General features: G+C 56.8%; 1 protein-coding gene across 1 annotated transcript in view; it reads left to right on the forward strand.

Annotated features, from left to right (window-relative positions):
- Positions 1-21,493, forward strand: part of PNPLA7 (patatin like phospholipase domain containing 7) — a 165,306-nt gene that overhangs the window by 124,429 nt on the left and 19,384 nt on the right. Inside the window, 5 exon segments of the mRNA XM_068164175.1 lie at positions 259-328; positions 4,240-4,356; positions 8,535-8,683; positions 13,429-13,581; positions 20,076-20,183. Of these exon segments, the coding sequence (XP_068020276.1) occupies positions 259-328; positions 4,240-4,356; positions 8,535-8,683; positions 13,429-13,581; positions 20,076-20,183 (597 nt within the window).

Raw genomic sequence — 21,493 nt, forward strand, 5'->3', positions numbered from 1 at the left:
CCTCTCCTTCTCTCCTTCTCCTCTCCTTCTCCTCTCCTTCTCCTCTCCTTCTCTCCTTCTCCTCTCCTTCTCTCCTTCTCCTCTCCTTTCCTCTCCTTCTCCTCTCCTCTCCTTCTCCTCTCCTTCTCCTCTCCTTCTCCTCTCCTCTCCTTCTCCTCTCCTTCTCCTCTCCTTCTCCTCTCCTTCTCCTCTCCTCTCCTCCTCTCCTTCTCCTCCTCTCCCCTCAGATGTGTAACCCCAGCACCTTCTCTCTTGCAGGACCTGTGGATTCCCTACTTCACCATCACAACTGACATCACTGCCTCAGCCATGAGGATCCACACAGATGGTGAGTGGCCAGGCAGCCTCCTCGGGCAGCCTCTCAATAATCATCACAGCTCAGAGGAGCTTAGGGGTTGGAAAGGACCTCCAAAGATCATCCAGTCCAAGCCCCTGCCAGAGCAGGAGCACAGAATCCAGCACAGGGCACACAGGAACACATCCAGATGGGGCTGGAAAGGCTCCAGAGGAGGAGACTCCACAACCTCTCTGGGCAGCCTGCTCCAGGGCTCTGGGACCCTCACAGGGAAGAAGTTCCTCCTCATAGTGAGGTGGAACCTCCTGTGCTGGAGTTTATATCCATTGCCCCTTGGCCTACCCCAGGGAGCAAGTGAGCAGAGCCTGTCCCCTCCCTCCTGACCCCCAGCCTTCAGCTATTGATAGCTATTGATCAGATCCCTCTCAGCCTTCTCCTTTCCAGACTGAGCACCCCCAGGGCTCTCAGCCTCTCCTCCCCAGGCAGTGCTGCAGTCCCTTCAGCATCCTCATAGCCCCCTGTTGGACTCTCTCAGTGTCCCACTTCAGCTTCACCACTTGCTCCTGGAACCTTCCTCACCTCAAATTTGTCTTCTCTTTTTTTTTGCTTGTCCCTCCTCTGTCATTTGCTGAGCATCAACCTGCAGCTGGAGGCAGCTAACAAGGAGCAGAGCTGTTAGGAAGCAATAAAATGAGCTGCTTTATTCACTCTTTAGAGGGGGAAATGAGTCCATTGGCACCATTCTGGTCCCTTCAAACACCCTGTGAAGTGCAGATGGCTTAGCCATAAATCAGCCCTAATGCAACCAAAACATTTGAAGATTCAAATGCTCCACAAATGAAGCTCTTTGCCCACTAATGAGGCTCCAGTGCCTGGCAGCACAGGCTGGGTTAGGTTCTCATTTGTGTCCACTGCTCTCAGTTTCTCTGGTGGAAAACTGTGACACACTTCACTGACTGAAGAGAGGAGAAGCATCTGAGCTGGCTGCTCTGCTGCCAGGACCTGGGGGCAGCCCTGGGGGATACTTGCTTTAGCTTTTGTCTCTTAAGGGTAACAGTGCAGTGAGGCAGGCTTCAGTGAAGCCAGAGCAAGCCTGCCAGGTGCCCCAGATATTTCCTTGGCTAGCTGGAGCCTTTGCTGACACTTCTGGGATGCTTTGTCTTTGCAGCTGGCCCAGGTTGGCCTCTCTGCTCCTGCTGTTAGGGTTTGGGTTACAGAACTGCTTGGGTTACACCAGCATGGAGCTGTGCTGTGCTGACCAAGGGCAGCCAAGGGAGCTAAAAGCAGCAGAAAAAAAGGATTCAGCTTTTCTTAGAGGTGAGGTTTTGTGCTCCTGCTCTGAGGCAGCTGAGGGGAGAAAATTCACTCCATCCAGCTACCCCATGGAATCAGCTGCAGAACCCCAGCATGGTGAGGGTTGGAAGGGACCTCTGGAGACTGAGTCCAACCCCCCTGCTCCAGCAGGGCACCCACAGCAGCCTGCCCAGGAGCACAATGCCCATGGGGGGGTTGGAAGCTCTCCACACAGGGAGACTCCACAACCTCTCTGGGCAGCCTGCTCCAGGCCTCCAGCAGCCTCACACCAAAGAAGTTTCTCTGTCCTCCTGTTCAGATGGAACCTCCTGGGTTCCAGTTTGTGCCCAGTGCCCCTTGGCCTGTCCCTGGGCACCACTGAGCAGAGTCTGGCCCCAGCCTCTTGCCCCCCACACCTCCTTTAGCTCTTGCTGAGCATTGCTCAGCTCCCCTCTGGGGCTGCTCTTCTCCAGGCTGAACACCCCCAGGGCTCTCAGCCTCTGCTCCTCACAGAGCTGCTCCAGGCCCTAGAATGGTTATGGTCATCTCCAGAATTCACTGAAGGCAGCTGAAAGCAGTTCCCAGGGGCTGCAGTTTCCCATCTTGGTTTCATCTGTGGGATGTAGCACAAGAACTCAGCTTTTTCTCAAGTGGAACTTCCAGCTCCATTAAAACTATTAATAATAACCCAAAAATCTGCCACCAGTGATCTCTGCAGCAGAGCAGGGTTGGAATTAGAAGTGTTAGATCCTTTAAAAAAGAAAAGAAGAAGTCAGCTCCCAGTTTAGGGAAGGGAGTTTGTGTGAAGCAGCAGGCAGCTGACTGCTGAGGAGGGAGCCAGCACTGCACCATCTCACCTGCTGTTGGCATGGTGAGGATGTGCTGCTCAGGAGGCACTCCTGGCCCCTTGGGGGAGGCTGTGTCCTCCCAGTTCAGGCACTCAGAGAATGGGTTTGGGTAGGAAGGGACCTCAAAGATCATCCAGTTCCAACCCCCTGCCATGGGCAGGACACCTCCCACCAGCCCAGCTTGCTCAAGGGCCTCATCCGCCTGGCCTTCAACACCTCCAGGCAGGAGGCAGCCACAGCCTGCCTGGGCAACCTGTGCCAGAGTCTCCCCAGCCTCACTGCAAAGAATTTCTTCCTCATCTGCAGTCTCAATCTCCCCTCTCCCAGCTCCAAGCCATTGCCCCTTGTCCTGGCACTCCAGCCCTTCTACAAAGTCCCTTTACAGGTCTCTTGTAGCTCCCTTCAGGTTGCTGGAAGGCTGCTCTGAGGTCTCCCTGGAGCCTTCTGCTCAGTTCAGCTGTTGCAAATATTAAGAGAGAGATCAGTAGGTCAGAGCCTTCCAGCAGAGTGTTTTACAGGAGCCAGATCCCTTCAAGATCCCTTGGTGGTGTGTTTTGCAGCAGGCAGAGATCATGGAATCATAGAATCAATCAGGTTGGAAAAGACCTCAGAGATCATCAAGTCCAACCTGGCACCCAGCACCTCCTGACTACTAAACCATGGCACCAAGTGCCACATCCAGTCCCCTCTTGAACACCTCCAGGGATGGGGACTCCACCACCTCCCTGGGCAGCACATTCCAATGGCTAACAACTCTCTCTGGGAAGAACTTTCTTCTCACCTCCAGCCTAAACCTCCCCTGGCACAGCCTGAGACTGTGTCCTCTTGTTCTGGGGCTGCTTGCCTGGCAGAAGAGACCAACCCCCACCTGGCTACAACCTCCCTTCAGGGAGTTGGAGAGAGCAAGAAGGTCTCCCCTGAGCCTCCTCTTCTCCAGGCTAAGCAACCCCAGCTCCCTCAGCCTCTCCTCCCAGGGCTGTGCTCCAGACCCCTCCCCACCTTTGTTGCTTTTCTCTGGACACCTTCAAGTCTCTCAGTGTCCCTAACCTGAGGAGCCCAGAACTGGACACAGGACTCCAGGTGTGGCCTAAGCAGTGCTGAGCACAGGGCACAATGACCTCCCTGCTCCTGCTGGCCACACTCTTCCTGCTGCAGGCCAGGATGCCCTTGGCCTTCTTGGCCCCCTGGGCACCTTGGTGTTTTACAGCAGGCAGAGATCCTTTAGTGTTTTGCAGTCCCCTGCTTGAACTTACTAACAGAGATGTCCTAGGATCTGCACCCTACCCTTGTGTTGGGTTTCCAAGTGAACATCTTTGCTTATTCCAGAGCAGGGCAAGCAGCACTTTGGAGCTTCTACAGCAGATCTATTTCATGTTCAGCTCCTGCTAACAGTCTGGGGGTTGTGGATCTCTGCAGAGCATAAAGGCTATGGCTGCTCTTCTGTCTGCTTGTTCTTGCTCTCCTTTTGTCCCCAGGAGAAGCCTTTTGCTCTCCTCAGCTCTGTAAGCTCAGCACAGCACTGAAGCTGTTCTCCACATGCTGCAGCCTCCCTGGATGCAATAAACATGAGGCATGGGCTTGAAGTGGTGGGTTCTGAGGCCTTAGTCTGAGAGCAGAGCTGAGGAGCCTGCTGTATTTCTCTCATTTCCAGCCAGGGTGATGGTACAGAGAATAAGGAACTGCTTTAATAACTTGCTGTGGGTGCTCTCAGGAGAACCTCTCCCTCCTGATGATTTTAATGAGTGCAGAGCCAGCCCCCCCCTGGCTGGCAGTAATTAATGCTGCTGCTGCTCCCTCCTGCAGGCTCTCTCTGGAGGTATGTCCGTGCCAGCATGTCCCTCTCTGGGTACATGCCTCCTCTCTGTGACCCCAAGGATGGACATCTCCTGATGGATGGAGGCTACATCAACAACCTTCCAGGTCAGTGCTTGGCTCCAGTGGCATCCCTTGGGTAGGGGCTGGCACCAGTGCTGTTTGTCATCTTTGTCAGCAACATGGGCAGTGGGACTGAGCCATCCTCAGCAAGCCTGGGGCTGACAGCAAGCTGTGTGCTGCAGCTGAGACACTGGAGAGAAGGGAGTTGGACAGGCTGCAGAGGTGAGCCCAAGCTGGCCTCAAGAAGTTCAACAAGGCCAAGTGATTGCCCTGGGTCAGGGGCAATCCAAGCACAAATCCAACTGGGCAGAGAATGGCTTCAGAGCAGTCTGGAGGAGAAGGCCCTTGGGGGTGTCAGTTGGTGACAAACTCCCCAGGAGCCAGCAGTGGTCCCTGGCAGCCCAGAGCCAGCTGAGTGCTGAGCTGCAGCCAGAGCAGGGAGAGCAGCAGCACAGGGAGGGGATTCTGCCCCTCTGCTCTGCTCTGCTCAGACCCCACCTGCAGCACTGCCTCCTTCTTGTGTTGGAGGCACCAGAACTGGACATGGAGCTGTTGGAGAGCTTCCTGTTCAGCCTGGAGAAGAGAAGGCTCCACGGAGACCTCAGAGCAGCCTTCCAGTACCTGAAGGGCTCCAGGAGAGCTGGGGAGGGACTTTTGACAAAGGCAGGGAGTGCCAGGATGAGGAACAATGGCTTTGAGCTGGGAGAGGGGAGAGTGAGAGTGGAGAGGAGGAAGAGATTCTTGAGAGTAAAGCTGGGGAGACTGGCACAGGCTGCCCAGGGAGGCTGTGGCTGCCTCCTGCCTGGAGGTGTTGAAGGCCAGGCTGGATGAGGCCTTGAGCAAGCTGGGCTGGTGGGAGGTGTCCCTGCCCATGGCAGGGGGTTGGAGCTGATGAGCTTTGAAGTCCCTTCCAACCCAACCCATTCCATGAGTCTGTGATCAGTTACTGACCACAGCCCAGCAAACAGCCTGGGGAACTTTGTCCTCTTCTCCTTTCCAAACAAAAGGCAACAGAGAGAGCTGCTGCAGACACCTTCCATCCCCTCCTGGTTACCAGGACTCTTTGTTCACAGTTTCCAAGGTGTTTGCTTCATCTTGGCCTTATTAAGACTATTTTGTGTTACAAATTACTTCCTGACAGACATCTTCTGCTCATGTAATGCCAAGTTAATTCTGAGTTTATTTTAGTGCTCCCTGAGAGGAGAGAGCAGGAATGGAACTGCAAGGCATTGTCTGTGTCTGAGTTCCTCTTCACAGAGGACTAATTCTGGGAATGAAGAGCATTTCACCTCTCAGTGTTCAGGCTGAAGGCACCAGAGCCTGAAGGCTTCAGCTGGCACAGGGGTGTCTGGTTAGCTGCTGGCAGAGCTGGAATGCTGTGAGGTTCAGAATGTGATGTGAGGCTTGGGGTGATCTGAGGACTGAGCCTAAAAGGGTCCAGGCTGTGTGAGTTCACTCCTGTGTGGCTGGGGGGGTGTTGTGTGTCAGGGCTGTCATGTCAGGCAGCACTGGAAGAGGAAGGTGGGTGGCTCAGGATGGGGGCCAAGAGAGAAGGGAGACGTGCTGTCATCCCAGGTTGTGCCTGCAATTGTGCACAGAGCAAGGAGTCTGAGCTGGAGACTCCACATCTGAGCAGCCTGGATCATTCCCACACTCCAGACAAGCCCAGGCTGCATTTTTTGCAGCAGGGTTGTATTTGCCCCAAAAAACATAGCTGGAAGCAGTACAAAACAGCCCCCAGGCCCCTGCCCCTGACACCCTCTCTTTGGGTCTGCAAGCATAGTATCATAGTATCACAGTATCAGTCAGGGTTGGAAGGGACCACAAGGATCAGCCAGTTCCAACCCCCCTGCCATGGGCAGGGACACCCCACACTAGATCAGCCTGGCCAGAGCCTCATCCAGCCTGGCCTTAAACACCTCCAGGGACAGGGCCCCAACCACCTCCCTGCACAACCCATTCCAGGGCTTCACCACTCTCATGGGGAAGAACTTCCTCCTCCCCTCCAGCCTCAATCTCCCCACCTCCAGCTTCATTCCATTCCCCCTAGTCCTATCACTGCCTGAGATCCTGAGAAGTCCTTCCCCAGCCTTCCTGGAGCCCCCTTCAGATACTGGAACCAAAGCACCTTTTCCATCTGCACATGGAGGAGAGGGCAGAGGGCACCCAGAGGTGACACTGGGGGGGAAGGATCCAATAGGCTGAGCCCAGGGTTGTGAATCCAAGTTCCAGAACAGATCTGATTTAGATAAGAGTCTGTGTTAAGCATCCAGAGTGGCTCTGCAGAGCTTTGAGTCCCCTGCACATAACTGCTCTGGGAACTGTGACCACCTTGGGTTCTGGGGGTGTGGAGGAAGCAGAAATACATCCTGTGAGGTCTCCTTCTTGTGCCTCCCAGGCTGCAGCTGGTTCTTCTGCTGCCCTGGGAGCAGGAGATGTTGCTTCATTTCTTTCCCAGCTGCAAATAGGAATATTTCTCCTGGGTGTGTGTGCTCACAGCCCAGCCCCAGCCTGGCCTGGCCTGAGCCCCAGCAGTGTGGGCAGCAGGGGCAGGGAGGGGATTCTGCCCCTCTGCTGAGACCTCCCTGCAGTGCTGGGGCAGCTCTGGAGCCCTCAGCACAGCACAGCCAGGGAGTTGTTGGGGCAGGGCCAGAGGAGGCCACAGCAGTGCTGGCAGGGCTGGAAGCCCTCTGCTGTGAGGCCAGGCTGAGAGAGTTGGGGCTGTGCAGCCTGGAGGAGAGAAGGCTCCAGGGAGAGCTTAGAGCAGCTTCCAGTATTTGCAAGGGACCTACAGAGGAGCTGGAGAGGGAGTTTTTGCAGAGGCTTGGAGGGGCAGGAGGAGGGGTGATGGCTTCAACCTGGAAGCAGCTGGGTTGGGATTGCTTTAGAGTGAGGAGGGTGAGGCCCTGGCACAGGCTGCCTGGAGGTGTTCAAGGCCAGGCTGGATGAGGCCAGGGAGACCTTCTGGTGGCCTTGCAGTGCTGAAAGCAAGCTGGGGACAGACTTTTTCTCAGGGCCTGTTGTGAGAGGCCAAGGGGTGATGGTTTGACCTAAAGGAGAGAGATTGAGACTGGAGAGAAGGAGAAATGTTTGAGGCTGAGGGTGATGAGAGCCTGGCTTGGGCTGCCCAGGGAGGTGGAGCTGCCCCATCCCCTGGAGCCATCCCAGGTGAGGTTGTTTGGGGCTCTGAGCACTCTGCTCTAGCTGCAGCTGTCCCTGCTGGCTGCAGTGGGGTTGGTCTGGATGACCTTTAAAGGTCCTTTCCAACCAAAAACTATTCCATGATGCTGTGATCCCAAATCTTTTCTTCCTCTGAAATCCTCCCAGCTTCTCCTTGCCCTCTGGTGCCTGTGCTGCTCCTTTCCTTTGTTCCTTCTTTCCTGCAGTGCTGCCCCCTGCACTGCTGCCTCTCCTCTTGCAGGCCACTGCCCCAGAGACTCTCTGTAGAGCTCCCAGACCTATTGTTCTCATGAGAGCTGCTGCCCGAGGCAGAATTAAGGTGGATTGTGCTCTTCCACAAGATGCCTAACACGGTAGAACTGTGGGCTCAAGCTGTTTGTCCTGCTGCTGCCTTCACAGGGCTTCTGGTGACCTCATGGCCTCAGGCAGAGTCAGGTCATGCCACTGAACCTGGGCAAAACTCACCCCAGGAGTGATGTTTGCCAGCAGTTCAGCAAAGGGAACTCACCCTGAGGTGATGCAGGGGCCTGGCTGGCACAGGGCCTGCAGCAGCCTGGGGTCACAGCATGCTTTTGGTTGGAAAAGACCTTTAAGATCATAGCTCTGCCAAGTCTGGGGCTAAACCATGGCCCTCACCACCATACCTCTGCCTCTTTGGAACACCTCCAGGGGTGAGGATTCGACCCCCTCCCTGGAACCTCTTTGAGAACCCTTTCACCTTCCCCTGGTGCAGCTTGAGGCCATTTCCTCTGGTCCTCTCACTTGTTACCAGGGAGAAGAGACCCAGCCCCACCTGTCTCCATCCTGCCCTCAGGAAGCTGCAGAGAGCTGCCCAGTGAAATGGAGCAGGTGGGGTCGGAGCCCCCCCGGGAGGGGCAGGGAGTTGCTGCCGTGTTCCGTGAGGCTGGCAGGGGCGCTCGTGGTGGGGCCAGGGCCAGGTTCTGCACTCCTCAGCGCTGTGCAGGTGAGCTGTGGCTGAGCAGCAGCCTGGCTGGCAGCACTGGGGCTGACAGGACCTTCCTTCCTTCCTTCCTTCCCTCTAGCTGACGTGGCCAGGTCCATGGGCGCCAAGGTGGTGATCGCCATCGACGTGGGCAGCCGCGACGAGACCGACCTCACCAACTACGGCGACTGCCTGTCCGGCTGGTGGCTGCTCTGGAAGAGGTGGAACCCTCTGGCTCAGAAGATCAAGGTACTGCAGGCTGCATGGAGGTGGCAGCTGGGTTTGCACAGGGAGCAGGAAGCTTCAGGGAGCAAGGCTGCTGACCACCGTCCTCTTCACGGTGTCGTAGCGCAGTAGAGGCTGGAAGGGACCTCCAGAGCTCATTGGGTCCAACCCCCCTGCCAGAGCAGCTCACCCAGGGCAGACTGCACAGGAGAGCATCCAGACAGGTTTTGAGTGTGTCCAGAGAAGGAGACTCCCCAGCCTCTCTGGGCAGCCTGCTCCAGGGCTCAGCCACCCTCACTGTTAAGAAGTTTCTCCTCCTGTTGAGCTGAAACCTTCTCTGTCCCAGTTTGTCTCCATTGTTCCTTGGCTAATTCCTGTGCACCACCCAGAAGAGCTTGGCCCCCCACCCCTCAGCTATTGATAGACATTGATCAGATCCCTCTCAGCCTTCTCCAGACTAAACAGCCCCAGGGCTCTCAGTCTTTCTTCACAGGGGAGATGCTCAAGGCCCCTCAGCATCCTTCTAGCTCTCCCTTGGCCTCTCTCCAGCAGGTCTCTGTCTCTCTGGAACTGGGGAGCCCAGCACTGGACCCAGGATTGCAGCTGTGGTCTCAGCAGGGCAGAGCAGAGGAGGAGAAGCAGCTCCCTAGCCCTGCTGGACACACTTCCTGGGCTTTGAGCTCTGACTTATGGACAAAGGCAGCTGGGCAATGGTGTGACACCAAAGGCAGTGAGATGGGAGAGGGGAGAGCCCCAGGCAGGGAAGGGGGTGGTGGAGTTGTTAGAGCCAAGAGCCCTTTTCTTAGAGGAGTTTTGATAGAGAGTCAGGGTTCTGGATTTTTCCCAGGGCAGGCAGCAGAATCCCAGAGTGCTTTGGGTTGGAAGGGACCTTTAAAGGTCATCCAGACCAACCTCCCTGCAGGGAGCAGGGACATCTTTATCTGCTTCAGGGTTTCTATGCTGTGTGGCTCTGAACTGTTGATTGAAGTGGCCTCAACTGATGATGAAGGAGGCTGCAGGAGAGCTGGGGAGGGACTTTTGGCAAGGGCTTGAAGTAACAGGACGTGGAGCAAGGGCTTTGAGCTGAAGAGGGGAGATTGAGACTGGAGATGAGGAAGAAACTGAGTGTGGAGGAAAATGAGTGAGGGTGGGGAGACACTGGCACAGGCTGCCCAGGGAGGTTGTGGCTGCCCTCTCCCTGGAGGTGTTGGATGAGGCCTTGAGCAACCTGCTGTAGTGTGAGGTGTGAGGGGGGTTGGAACTGGCTGATCTTTAAGGTCCCTTCCAACCCATTCTGTGATTCTATGATTTAGGAGCTTTCAGCACTAGGCAGTAATTACCATCCCTGCTGCTGCTGCTGCTGAGCAGGATTTGTGTTTTTCCTCTTGCACAGTCAGGCCAACTCTGACTTCATCTTCTGCATTGCCTAAATTATCTGGCTCTGCAGCTGTCCCCCCAGTGAATGCTGCTTTCTGTTCATCCCTCCCAATTAACACATTCCCCTGGTGGATCTGGAAGCCAAATAACTTGTTTGTGCTTCCCAAAGTTGAGGAAAATATCACAAACTGCCCTGGAGCTTCAAAGGGACCTGGGGGTGCTGATTGGCAGCTGCCTAAACATGAGCCAGCAGGGTGCCCAGGGGGCCAAGAGGGCCAATGGCATCCTGGCCTGCATCAGGAACAGTGTGGCCAGCAGGAGCAGGGAAGTCCTTGTGCCCTGTGCTCAGCACTGCTTAGGCCACACCTAGAGTCCTGTGTCCAGTTCTGGGCTCCTCAGGTTAGGAAAGAGGTTGAGCTGCTGGAAGGTGTCCAGAGAAGGGCAAGAAAGGTGGGGAGGGGTCTGGAGCACAGCCCTGTGAGGAGAGGCTGAGGGAGCTGGGGTTGCTTAGCCTGGAGAGGAGGAGGCTCAGGGGAGACCTTCTTGCTCTCTCCAACTCCCTGCAGGGAGGTTGGAGCCAGGTGGGGGTTGGTCTCTTCTCCCAGGCAAGCAGCAGCAGAACAAGAGGACACAGTCTCAAGCTGTGCCAGGGGAGGTTTAGGCTGGAGGTGAGGAGAAAGTTCTTCCCAGAGAGAGTTGTTAGCCATTGGGATGTGCTGCCCAGGGAGGAGGTGGAGTCCCCATCCCTGGAGGTGTTGAAGAAGGGATTGGATGTGGCACTTGGGGCCATGGTCTAGCCATGAGGTCTGTGGTGCCAGGTTGGACTTGATCTTTGAGGTCTCTTCCAACCTTGGTGATGCTGTGACTCTGTTTCCCTCTTTGCTCAGTCTGTTCCCTGACAGGCTCTGGAGTGGCCTTTTGGAGGTGGTGCAGCTGTGGAACATCCTCCTGGGCCTCAGCAGAGTTGACCTTGCTACTCTCAGTATGAAGTGGGAGTGTTTGCTGAGGGGAAATGGAAGACCCTGGATCTTCTCAGTAGTGCCCAGGGACATATTTTAGCTGCCCAAGTGAACACCCAGCACTTCTGAAAAGAGGGAACTCCTCCTGAGCCCCAGGGAGCACCTGTTTGTCCTGGGGGTGGTGAGAGCAGAGGCCAGCAGGGGCTGTAGAGGCTGCACCTCTGCAGACTCACAACTCAGCCAGACATGGTCTCAGGCAGCCTCCCCCAGCTGACCCTGTTTGAGCCAGGAGGGTTGGGCTCAAGTCCACCCTCTCTGATCTTGAGAGGTTCCTGTCAGCCTCAACCTTTCTGCCAGAGTGCTGCAGAGACCATCACTGACTTCTGCCTCGAAGGGCTGCTGTGCCCAGCTCACCTCAGCACTGTGTCCTAGCATGAAAGACTGAGGCCAGCCTTGAGCTGCACAAATCCAGCAGAAGGCAATTCCCTTCCTGCTGCTGCTGCTGGAGACTCATTGGCCAGCTCTTCACACTGCCTGGGAGACAGATGGAGGTGCTGAGGTGTGAAGGCTTCTAGCAGGCCTCTGTGTGCCCTGGGAGCACAAATACTAGATAGAGAACTTGCTTTTTCTTCTCCCTTGTGAACACAGAACAGATGCTGAAATGAAAGGTCTGAGCAGGTCCAGAGGAGGCCACAAAGATGAGGGCTGGAGCTCCTCTCCTACAAGGACAGGCTGAGACTTGGGGCTGTTCAGCCTGGAGCAGAGAAGGCTCCAGGGAGACCTTAGAGCTGCATTTCAGTATCTGAGGGGAACCTCCAGGCAGGCTGGGGAGGGACTGTTCAGAAGGGCTGTGGGGATAGGGTGAGAGGCAATGGTTTGAAACAGGAGCAGGGGAGGTTTAGGTTGGACACCAGGAGGAAGTTCTGCAGAGTGAGGGTGGTGAGACACTGGAATAGGTTGCCCAGGGAGGTGGTTGAGGCCTCATCCCTGGCTGCCCTTGGCAGCCTAATCTAGTTGGAGGTGTCCCTGCTGCCTGCAGGGAGGTTGAACAAGATGCCCTTGGAGGCTCCCTTCCAACCCAATGCATTCTGCAGTTCCATGGCACCTGAGGCCATGGCCTAATGCCCATGGTGGTGCTGCTGGTTGGACTGGCTGAGCTTTGAGGTCCTCTGCAACCACAACCTTTCCAACCGTGGGGTGTCTGTGGTGCCGAGTCCCCGGGGTGATGGTGCCTGCGGTGCTGATCCCCCGGGGTGCCTGCGGGGCTGATCCCCGGGGTGCCTGTGGTGCTGATCCCCCAGGGTGCCTGTGGTGCTGATCCCCCGGGGTGCCTGTGGGGCTGAGCCCCCGGGGTGCCTGCGGTGCTGATCCCCCGGGGTGCCTGTGGTGCTGATCCCCCGGGGTGTCTGTGGTGCTGATCCCCCGGGGTGCCTGCGGGGCTGATCCCCCGGGGTGCCTGTGGGGCTGATCCCCCGGGGTGTCTGTGGTGCTGAGCCCCCGGGGTGCCTGTGGGGCTGATCCCCGGGGTGCCTGCGGTGCTGATCCCCCGGGGTGCCTGTGGTGCTGATCCCCGGGGTGCCTGTGGGGCTGAGTCCCTGGGGTGTCTGTGGGGCTGATCCCCGGGGTGCCTGTGGTGCTGATCCCCCGGGGTGCCTGTGGGGCTGATCCCCCGGGGTGCCTGTGGGGCTGATCCCCCGGGGTGCCTGTGGGGCTGAGTCCCTGGGGTGTCTGTGGTGCTGATCCCCCGGGGTGCCTGTGGTGCTGATCCCCCGGGGTGTCTGTGGTGCTGATCCCCCGGGGTGCCTGTGGGGCTGATCCCCCGGGGTGTCTGTGGTGCTGAGTCCCCGGGGTGCCTGTGGTGCTGATCCCCCGGGGTGCCTGTGGTGCTGATCCCCCGGGGTGCCTGTGGAGCTGAGCCCCCGGGGTGCCTGCGGAGCTGAGCTCCCGGGGTGCCTGCGGGGCTGATCCCCCGGGGTGCCTGCGGGGCTGATCCCCCGGGGTGTCTGTGGTGCTGATCCCCCGGGGTGTCTGTGGTGCTGATCCCCCGGGGTGCCTGCGGGGCTGATCCCCCGGGGTGTCTGTGGGGCTGATCCCCCGGGGTGCCTGTGGAGCTGAGCCCCCGGGGTGTCTGTGGTGCTGATCCCCCGGGGTGTCTGTGGGGCTGATCCCCCGGGGTGTCTGTGGTGCTGATCCCCCGGGGTGCCTGCGGGGCTGATCCCCCGGGGTGCCTGTGGGGCTGATCCCCCGGGGTGTCTGTGGGGCTGATCCCCCGGGGTGTCTGTGGTGCTGATCCCCCGGGGTGTCTGTGGTGCTGAGCCCCCGGGGTGTCTGTGGGGCTGATCCCCGGGGTGCCTGTGGAGCTGAGTCCCTGGTGCCTATGGTGCTGATCCCCCGGGGTGTCTGTGGTGCTGAGCCCCCGGTGCTGGTGTGCAGGTGCTGAACATGGCAGAGATCCAGACGCGCCTGGCCTACGTGTGCTGCGTGCGGCAGCTGGAGATGGTGAAGAGCAGCGACTACTGCGAGTACCTGCGGCCGCCCATCGACCGCTACCGCACCCTCGACTTCGGCAAGTTCGACGAGATCTGCGTGAGTGCCCCGCGGCCCCCTGCCGGCCCTCGGCCCTGATGCTTCCCTGATGCTTCCCTAATGCTTCCCTGCTGCCTCCCTGATGCTTCCCCTGATGCTTCCCTGATGCTTCCCTAATGCTCCCCTGCTGCCTCCCTGCTGCTTCCCCTGCTGCTTCCCTGATGCTTCCCTGATGCTTCCCCTGATGCTTCCCCTGATGCTTCCCCTGATGCTTCCCTGATGCTTCCCCTGATGCTTCCCTGATGCTTCCCTGATGCTTCCCCTGATGCTTCCCCTGATGCTTCCCTGATGCTTCCCCTGCTGCTTCCCCTGATGCTTCCCTGATGCTTCCCCTGATGCTTCCCCTGATCTTCCCTGATGCTTCCCCTGCTGCCTCCCCTCTGCCTCCCCTGCTTCCTCCGCTGCTGCCTCTGCTTCTGCTGTTCATGATGATTCTGCTGCTGCTTCTGCTTCTTCCTCTGCTGCTGCTTCCTGCTCTTCTGCAACTTTCTCCTCTTCTGCTGCTTCCTCTTCTGCTGCTTCCTCCTCTGCCACTGCTTCCTCCTCCACCTCTGCTTCCTCCTCCCCCACTCCTTTGCTGCTTCCTCCTCCGCTGCTTCCTCCTCCTCCTCCGCTGCTGCTGCTGCTGCTGCTGCTTCTTTCTGTGCAGGTGGGGAGCTGGAGGGCTCAGCTGGCAGTGAGGGAATGGTTGGTGCTGAGCGGTGCCCTGGGCAGAGCTCAGGGCTGGGTTAGCAGCAGGAGCTCAGTCAGAGCTCCTGGGGATCAGTTGGTCTCTTCTCCCAGGCCACCAGCACCAGAACAAGAGGACACAGCCTCAAGCTGTGCAGGGGGAAGTTTAGGCTTGATCTTAGAAAGAAGTTCTTCACAGACATGGGAGTGTGCTGCCCAGGGAGGTGGAGTCAGCATCCCTGGAGGTGTTTTAAGACTGAATGAGGCACTTAGTGCCATGGCCTGATTGATTAATAGGGTTGGGTGATTGATTGGGCTTGATGATCTGGGAGGTCTCTTCCAACCTTCAGTTGCCTTGCTCTGTTTCATGGCAGTTCACAGGCTCACAGGATATTAGGGGTTGGAAGAGACCTCTGGAGATCTTCAAGTCCAATCCCCTGCCAGAGCAGGAGCAGAGAATCCAGCACAGGGCACACAGAACACATCCAGATGGGTCTGCAAAGGCTCCAGAGAAGGAGACTCCACAGCCTCTCTGGGCAGCCTGCTCCAGGGCTCTGGGACCCTTGCTGTAAAGCAGTTCCTCCTCATGTTGAGGTGGAGCCTCCTGTGCTGGAGTTTATATCCACTGCCCCTTGTCCTATCCCAGGGCACAAGTGAGCAGAGCCTGTCCCTGTCCCCTCCCTCCTGACCCTCAGCCCTCAGACATTTATACACATTGATCAGATCCCTCTCAGTCTTCTCCTCTCCAGACTGAACAGCCCCAGGGCTCTCAGCCTCTCCCCACCAGGCAGTGCTGCAGTCCCCTCAGCATCCTGGTAGCCCTCCCTTGGGCTCTCTTGAGTAGATCCCTGAAACAATTCTTGCTCCTCTGCCTGGGAAGAGTTCCTGGGTGCCTGAGCTGCTTTGGGCACTTGAGGGTATTCACAGAGGGACATTTCTGTCCCTTCATTGTGGAGCTTGGTGTGGCATGAAGGGTTGGAAGATGATGCAGGGGAGGTGGTGGGTCTGTGCCATGGAGGGCAGCAGGCTGGAATACCTGCTCAGGGAACCTTTCAACACTTCTATTAATAAGATTGATAAAGCATCTCAGCCACAAGCCCTCTGCACCTGGCAGGCAGGACCCAGTCCCAAGGCCAGGGGAAGGTCGTTGTCAGAAGGGGACCACCAGGTTCCCTGGTGTTGGGATCTGGTTTTGTCTGTCTGTGGATCAGAAACCAGCATGGGAAGAACTGGCTCCAGGAGTGTGCAGTCAGATTGTCCCAGGGCCATTATTCACAGAGTCATTCAGGCTGGAGAAGACCTTTAAGGTCATGGAGTCCAACCATAACCCAGCTACCATGGGCACTAAACTGTACCCTGAAGCACCACATCTGCAGCTTCTTGAACCCCTCCAGGGATGGGGACTCCACCACCACCTCTTCCAACCCCTGACCACTCTTTCAGGCAAGAATTTTCTCCTCATATCCAAGCTAAACCTCCCCTGGCACAGCTTAAGCCCATTTGGTCTCATCCTAGCTCTGGCCACTTGGGAGAAGAGCCCAGCACCAGCCTCACTCCAACCTCCTGTCAGGAGCAATAGATTCAGTGCTCACCCACAGCTGTCTCACTTCAGTGATGGAACCAACTCTGGCTCATTGACTCCTGTCAAGGGAGTTATTTTACTGCCTCCTCCCATTCTTTGTCTGCTTCAGCCATGCAGCAGCTTCCATCTTTAGGTGTTTCTGCACAGCTTTGCTCATCTCCTAGGCTGGAAGCTCCCCACACCAATTTCTCTTGTAGTTGATCTCCTCTGTAGAGGCAGAGAGAGCCTGCAATGCTCACTGGGCTTCAGAGTGGGTTTTCACAGATTCACAGAATGGGTTGGAAGGGAACCTCAAAGATCCTCCAGTTCCAACCCCCTGCCATGGGCAGGGACACCTCCCACCAGCCCAGCTTGCTCAGGGCCTCATTGTGGTGGTTTGAGCCTTAACTGGGATTTAAGAGCTCAGATGGGGGCAAGGCTGAGAATCCCTCCCCTGTTCCCCCCCTCCTCTTTCCCAATAGAGAGGGAAAAAAAGGGAAGGAGCAAATCCACCAAGAAATGATTTGGAGTGGGCTTGGAAGTAGAGAGGTAAAGAGCTCTCTTTAACCAATATATATATATGTAACAATAACAGGAAGGGTTCACAAGGGGAAGGAAGAAGGATGGATGGGGAAAAGATATGAATACAAACCCAGTCCTTTGCAGAGGTGTGGATTTGTCAGGGAGAAGGATCAGGCATGTGGCAGAGAAGTAGGAAGCCAGCAGCAACTCTCTCTCATCCCTGTGAGGCAGGAGTGAAAGAGAGCAATGGCTGCAGTGGCCTCCTTTTTATAGGCTTGCTGGACAGGGAGGGGGAGTGGAGCAGACTAACTCAGTTTCCCAGGGGGAAAACCCCCTCCAGGGAGGGCAGTGCCCTCACAGGCTCTCCCCACCCCCTGCTTTCAGGATGGGCATAACCCATCACACTCATCCAACACCTCCATGGAGAGGGCAGCCACAGCCTCCCTGGGCAACCTGGGCCAGGGTCTCCCCAGCCTCACTCTCAAGAATCTCTTCCTCCTCTCCAGTCTCAGTCTCCCCTCTCCCAGCTCAAAGCCATTGTTCCTCATCCTGGCACTCCCAGCCCTTGTCAGAAGTCTCTCCCCAGCATTCCTGGAGCCCCTTCAGGTACTTAAAGGCTGCTCTGAGGTCTGCCTGGAGCCTTCTCTTCTCCAGATTTCTCTGATGCTGCCTTACAAACACCAAACACCAGCAGCAGCAGCACAGAGAAGCCCTGCAGAGCCTGGGAGTGCTCAGGGCCCAGCAGCAGCTCTTCCAAACCACCCCCTGCTTGCCCCACTGTCAATATTTTCTCAAGGCTATTGAGTGTCTCTCAGCTCCTGGGCACACAGAGCCCTCTGCCAAGGGAGGATCTGAGGCTCTGCTGATAAATGATGCTCCTGGCTAGAGGGAGTGCCCTGGCCCTTTGGAACCCCCTGACAAACGTGTCTGGCAGCTGATCACAGGAGCAGACACTCAAGTGTCAAATCCTTGTTCTGCTTCTGTCTCCCTGGGGGGTGGTGAAGAGATGTAAAGATGCCAGGGAAGTTGTTCTCAGGGGAAGGAAAGTGGAGGGAAGTGCAGGCTCTGCAGGTTGTCACTGTCAGCACTTGGTTGGCATGAGGCACTGCAGGGACAGAGAGGCAGCACCTCCTGGGTGCTCCTTCCCTGCAGCAGAGAGAACGATCTGCTCTCCACAGGGAGGATTGAAGTGTGCTGGCCTGAGAGGAAAGGGCAACCCTTTAGCACTCAGGGGGAGGGCAGGTTTCAGCTGTGTGCCTGTGCAGAGCACAGATGTGGGCACCACATAACCAGTGAGCTCAAAAGGACAGAAGTCCTCTCTTCCTGGAGCCCTCCCCACCTGGAGCTCTGTGTCCAGTTCTGGAGCCCCCATTACAGGAAGGATCTGGAGGTGCTGGAGTGTGTCCAGAGGAGGGCCACGAGGAGGAGCAGAGAATCATAGAATCAACCAGGCTGGAAAAGACCTCAGGGATCATCAAGTCCAACCTGTGACCTAACACATCAGGGCAACTGAACCATGGCTCCAAGTGCCTCATCCAGTCCTTTTTTGAACACCTCCAGGGATGGGGACTCCACCACCTCCCTGGGCAGCACATTCCCATGGCCAATCTCTCTTCCTGGAAAGAGCTTTCTCCTCACCTCCAGCCTAAACCTCCCCTGGCACAGCTTGAGACTGCTATGCTTGCTCTGCTTGACTGCTAGACTTGCTCTGCTCTGGAGACAGACTGAGGGAGTTGGGGTTGTGCAGGCTGGAGAGGAGAAGGCTCCCAGGAGACCTAATTGTGGCCTTCCAGTATCTGCAGGGGGCTCCAAGAAAGCTGGGGAGGGACTTTTGAGGGTGTCAGGGAGGGATAGGACTGGGGGGGATGGAGCAAAGCTAGAAATGGGGAGATTCAGACTGGGTGTGAGGAAGAAGTTGTTCCCCATGAGGGTGGTGAGAGCCTGGCACAGGTTGCCCAGGGAGGTGGTGGAAGCCTCCTGCCTGGAGGTGTTTGCAGCCAGGCTGGAGGTGGCTGTGAGCAACCTGCTGTGGTGTGAGGTGTCCCTGGCCATGGCAGGGGGTTGGGACTGGCTGATCCCTGAGGTCCCTTCCAGCCCTGACAGTTCTGTGATTCTTGTCAAGATGCTCTTCTGTAGCAGCCTGGAAGGGGCTGGCTGCCTGTCACTGCCCAAAGCTCTGCTTCTCACAGTTATTGCAGCTCAGGCTGCCCCAGCCAGCTGTAGGTCTGTCAGGTCCTTTTCCCTCCTGAGTAATCATATCCACCTTGGGCTGAGCAGCCATGATCGATTTCAAGGGATGAATTGCAGCCTGAGTGCCTCCTGCTTTGAACCCTGCTCCAAGCCCCAGGGGAGGGACAGCAGCAGCCCAGCCAGGGCTGAGCCCAGCCTGAGGTTGAGTGTGAGCTGCCAGGGCCAGAGCTGGAAATAGGATCCAGGGCTCCTGGCACCTGTTGCTGCCTCCTTCCCCTGTATTTTCTCAGCACCATTTCTCCTGTCATGTCAGAGCACAGCTGGGAGCTCCTGGTTTATTTTTCCCCTGTTGTTTCCATGCTGAGGACACAGAGCTGTGGGACTCTGCCAAGCAGAGATTCCTTTGTACTTCTAAATCAGAGGAATGTGGACTTTGTGGGGTTGGGGTTGTCCCTGTGCCATCATTTCTGCTCCAGCAAAGTGACATTTGCCTCTCCAGTGGCCTCTGGCTCAACTCATGGCTAGAGATTTTGGACCTGGTGCCCTGCAGTAACTTTTCTTTGCTGGACTTGCACCAAAGGGATGAAAAACAGTGATTAATTAATCCCTTCATCCAAGGAAAGAGCCAGTGGAAGAAGGCCAATCATGTCCTGGGGGGTATTAAAGAGAGTGTGGCCAGCAGGTCAAGGGAGATTCTCCTCCTCCTCTGCTCTGTCTGGGTGAGGCCACATCTGGAGTGTTGTGGCCAGTTCTGGGCTCCCCAGCTCAAGAGGGACAGGGGTACACTACAGAGGGTCCAACAGAAGCTATGAGGATGAAGAGGGGGCTGGAACATCTGTGTGGTGAGGAAAGGCTGAGAGCCCTGGGGCTGGTTAGCCTGGAGAAGAGAAGGCTGAGAAGGAATCTGATCAGTGTCTGTCAGCAGCTGAGGGTGGGTGTCAAGAAACAGGGGCCAGGCTCTTCTCAGTGGTGTGCTGTGATAGGGCAAGAGGCTGTGAGCACAAACTGGAACCCAGGAGGTTCCACCTCAACAGGAGGTGAGGGTGCTGGGACACTGGAGCAGGCTGCCCAGAGAGGCTGTGGAGTCTCCTGCTCTGGAGACTTTCAAGCCCCACATGGATGTGTTCCTGGGTGAGCTGCCCTGGGTGACCCTGCTCTGGCAGGGAGGTTGGACTGGATGATCTCTGGAGGTCCCTTCCAACCCCTACCATTCTGTGACTCCCTGATGTGCCCTAAGCTTCTCTTGAGGTCCCAAAGTCCTGTGAGCAGCCTGGTTGAAGCCAGTGCTGCAGAAAGAGTTGTGTCAGGTGGCACTTCCCATTGCCTGCTGTGGGCTCAAAGGCCACATTAATATTTGGACTTAAAATAGCTTCATGTTTGCTTCCTCCTTCCCCTCACTCTGCCTCTGAACCCCCTGGGGAGCTGAGGCTGGGAGGCAGCCAAGGTGCAGCCTAGCTCTGGGTAGAGCTCTGGATGGTTTCCTGCTGCTTTGCTGGGACCTAAGGAGTTCTTAGCTGTTCATGACACTTTTTCCCTGACTTTGTTTTTCCAGGAAGTGGGATACCAGCATGGGAAAACTGTCTTCAATGTCTGGTGCAGGACTGGAGTCCTGGAGAAGATGCTGAGAGACAGGCAAGAGACCTGCAAATCCAAAGCTGATGTAAGTGCTGGGCTTCAGTGCAAGAGCTGTTGGTGAGGTTGTGTGCCCAAAGTGGGCAGAGGTGTGGAGGAACCTATCCAGAGAAGGAGGCTCCACAACCTCTCAGGGCAGCCTGCTTGAGGGCTCCAGCACCCTCACAACAAAGCAGGACTGGGCCCAGTGCTGTCCCTCTGCTCCTAGGCACGGGGCAGTGGCTCTCTCCTACCAGCTGCCCCCCGAGGGGTGAAGCAGGGCTGCTGGCACTGGCCTCAGCCATCGCTGCCCTTCAGGATGTGGCTCAGAAACTTCTCAGCTACTTCCAGCAACCCTGGGTGGAGCCTTTGCTGGAGATGTAGTTTCAGCCAAGAGTTAAAGTCCCTCCAGGGCTGTGGACTCCCTGCTTTGTTGATTTTCTTCCTCAATCCTCTGTCAGAATAGGCACTGAGTGTGGGCAGCAGCACTGGGATCCTGCACTCAGCCCTGGGAGGCCACACCTGGAGCACTGGGATCACTTGTGGGCTCTCACTCCAAGAAGGACATTGAGAGGCTGGAGCAGGTCCAGAGAAGGGCAACCAAGCTGGGGAAGGGCCTGGGGAACAGGGCTGGGGAGAAGCAGCTGAGGGAGCTGGGGGTGTTCAGCCTGGAGAAGAGGAGGCTGAGAGAGACCTCATTGCTCTCCACAGCTCCCTGAGAGGAGGCTGCAGTGAGGTGGGAGTTGGGCTCTTCTCTCTAGTCTCAGGTGATAGAAGAAGAGGAAAAGGAGAGGAAATTGTGCCAGGGCAGGGTTAGGTTGGAGATGAGCAAAAATTTGCTTGCTGGTCAGGGTGGTCAGGGATTGGCAGAGGCTGCCCAGGGAGGTGGTGGAGTCCCCATCCCTGGAGGTGTTCATGAAACCTGTGGCCATGGCAGCTGGGGGCATGGCTTAGTGGCCATGGTGGGGTTGGGTTGGTGTTGGACTGGGTGATCTCAGAGGCCTTTGCCAACCCAAACAGCTCTGTGGTTCTGTGATTTTGCTGAGGCTGCCCAGCAGCTTGCAGAGCTGCCCAGCTGCTGGCTCTCACAGCCCTGCTGCTTCAGCACAGCCAGGCAGGCACTGGCTGATGCCTGACTCTGGTAAATCCCCAGGGTGCTGCTGTGGGGTTACAGCTCCAGTGAGATTTCTGTTTCAAAGCAGGATAAAATTCTCTTAGTTTTAGAGGTGAAGGGCTGAGGGCAGCCTCCAGAGCTGGTTCACAGCCCAGCTGGGTGACTGAATTCCTTGGCAGGGGATTTGCAGCTGATTTTAAGGCCCAGTTGCCACACTTTGCAGGACTTGGGTACAACATGACAAT

Source organism: Melanerpes formicivorus, unplaced genomic scaffold (assembly GCF_026170545.1).
Source record: "Melanerpes formicivorus ecotype bairdi unplaced genomic scaffold, bMelFor1.0.p_v2 SCAF_77, whole genome shotgun sequence".
Taxonomy (NCBI): domain Eukaryota; kingdom Metazoa; phylum Chordata; class Aves; order Piciformes; family Picidae; genus Melanerpes; species Melanerpes formicivorus.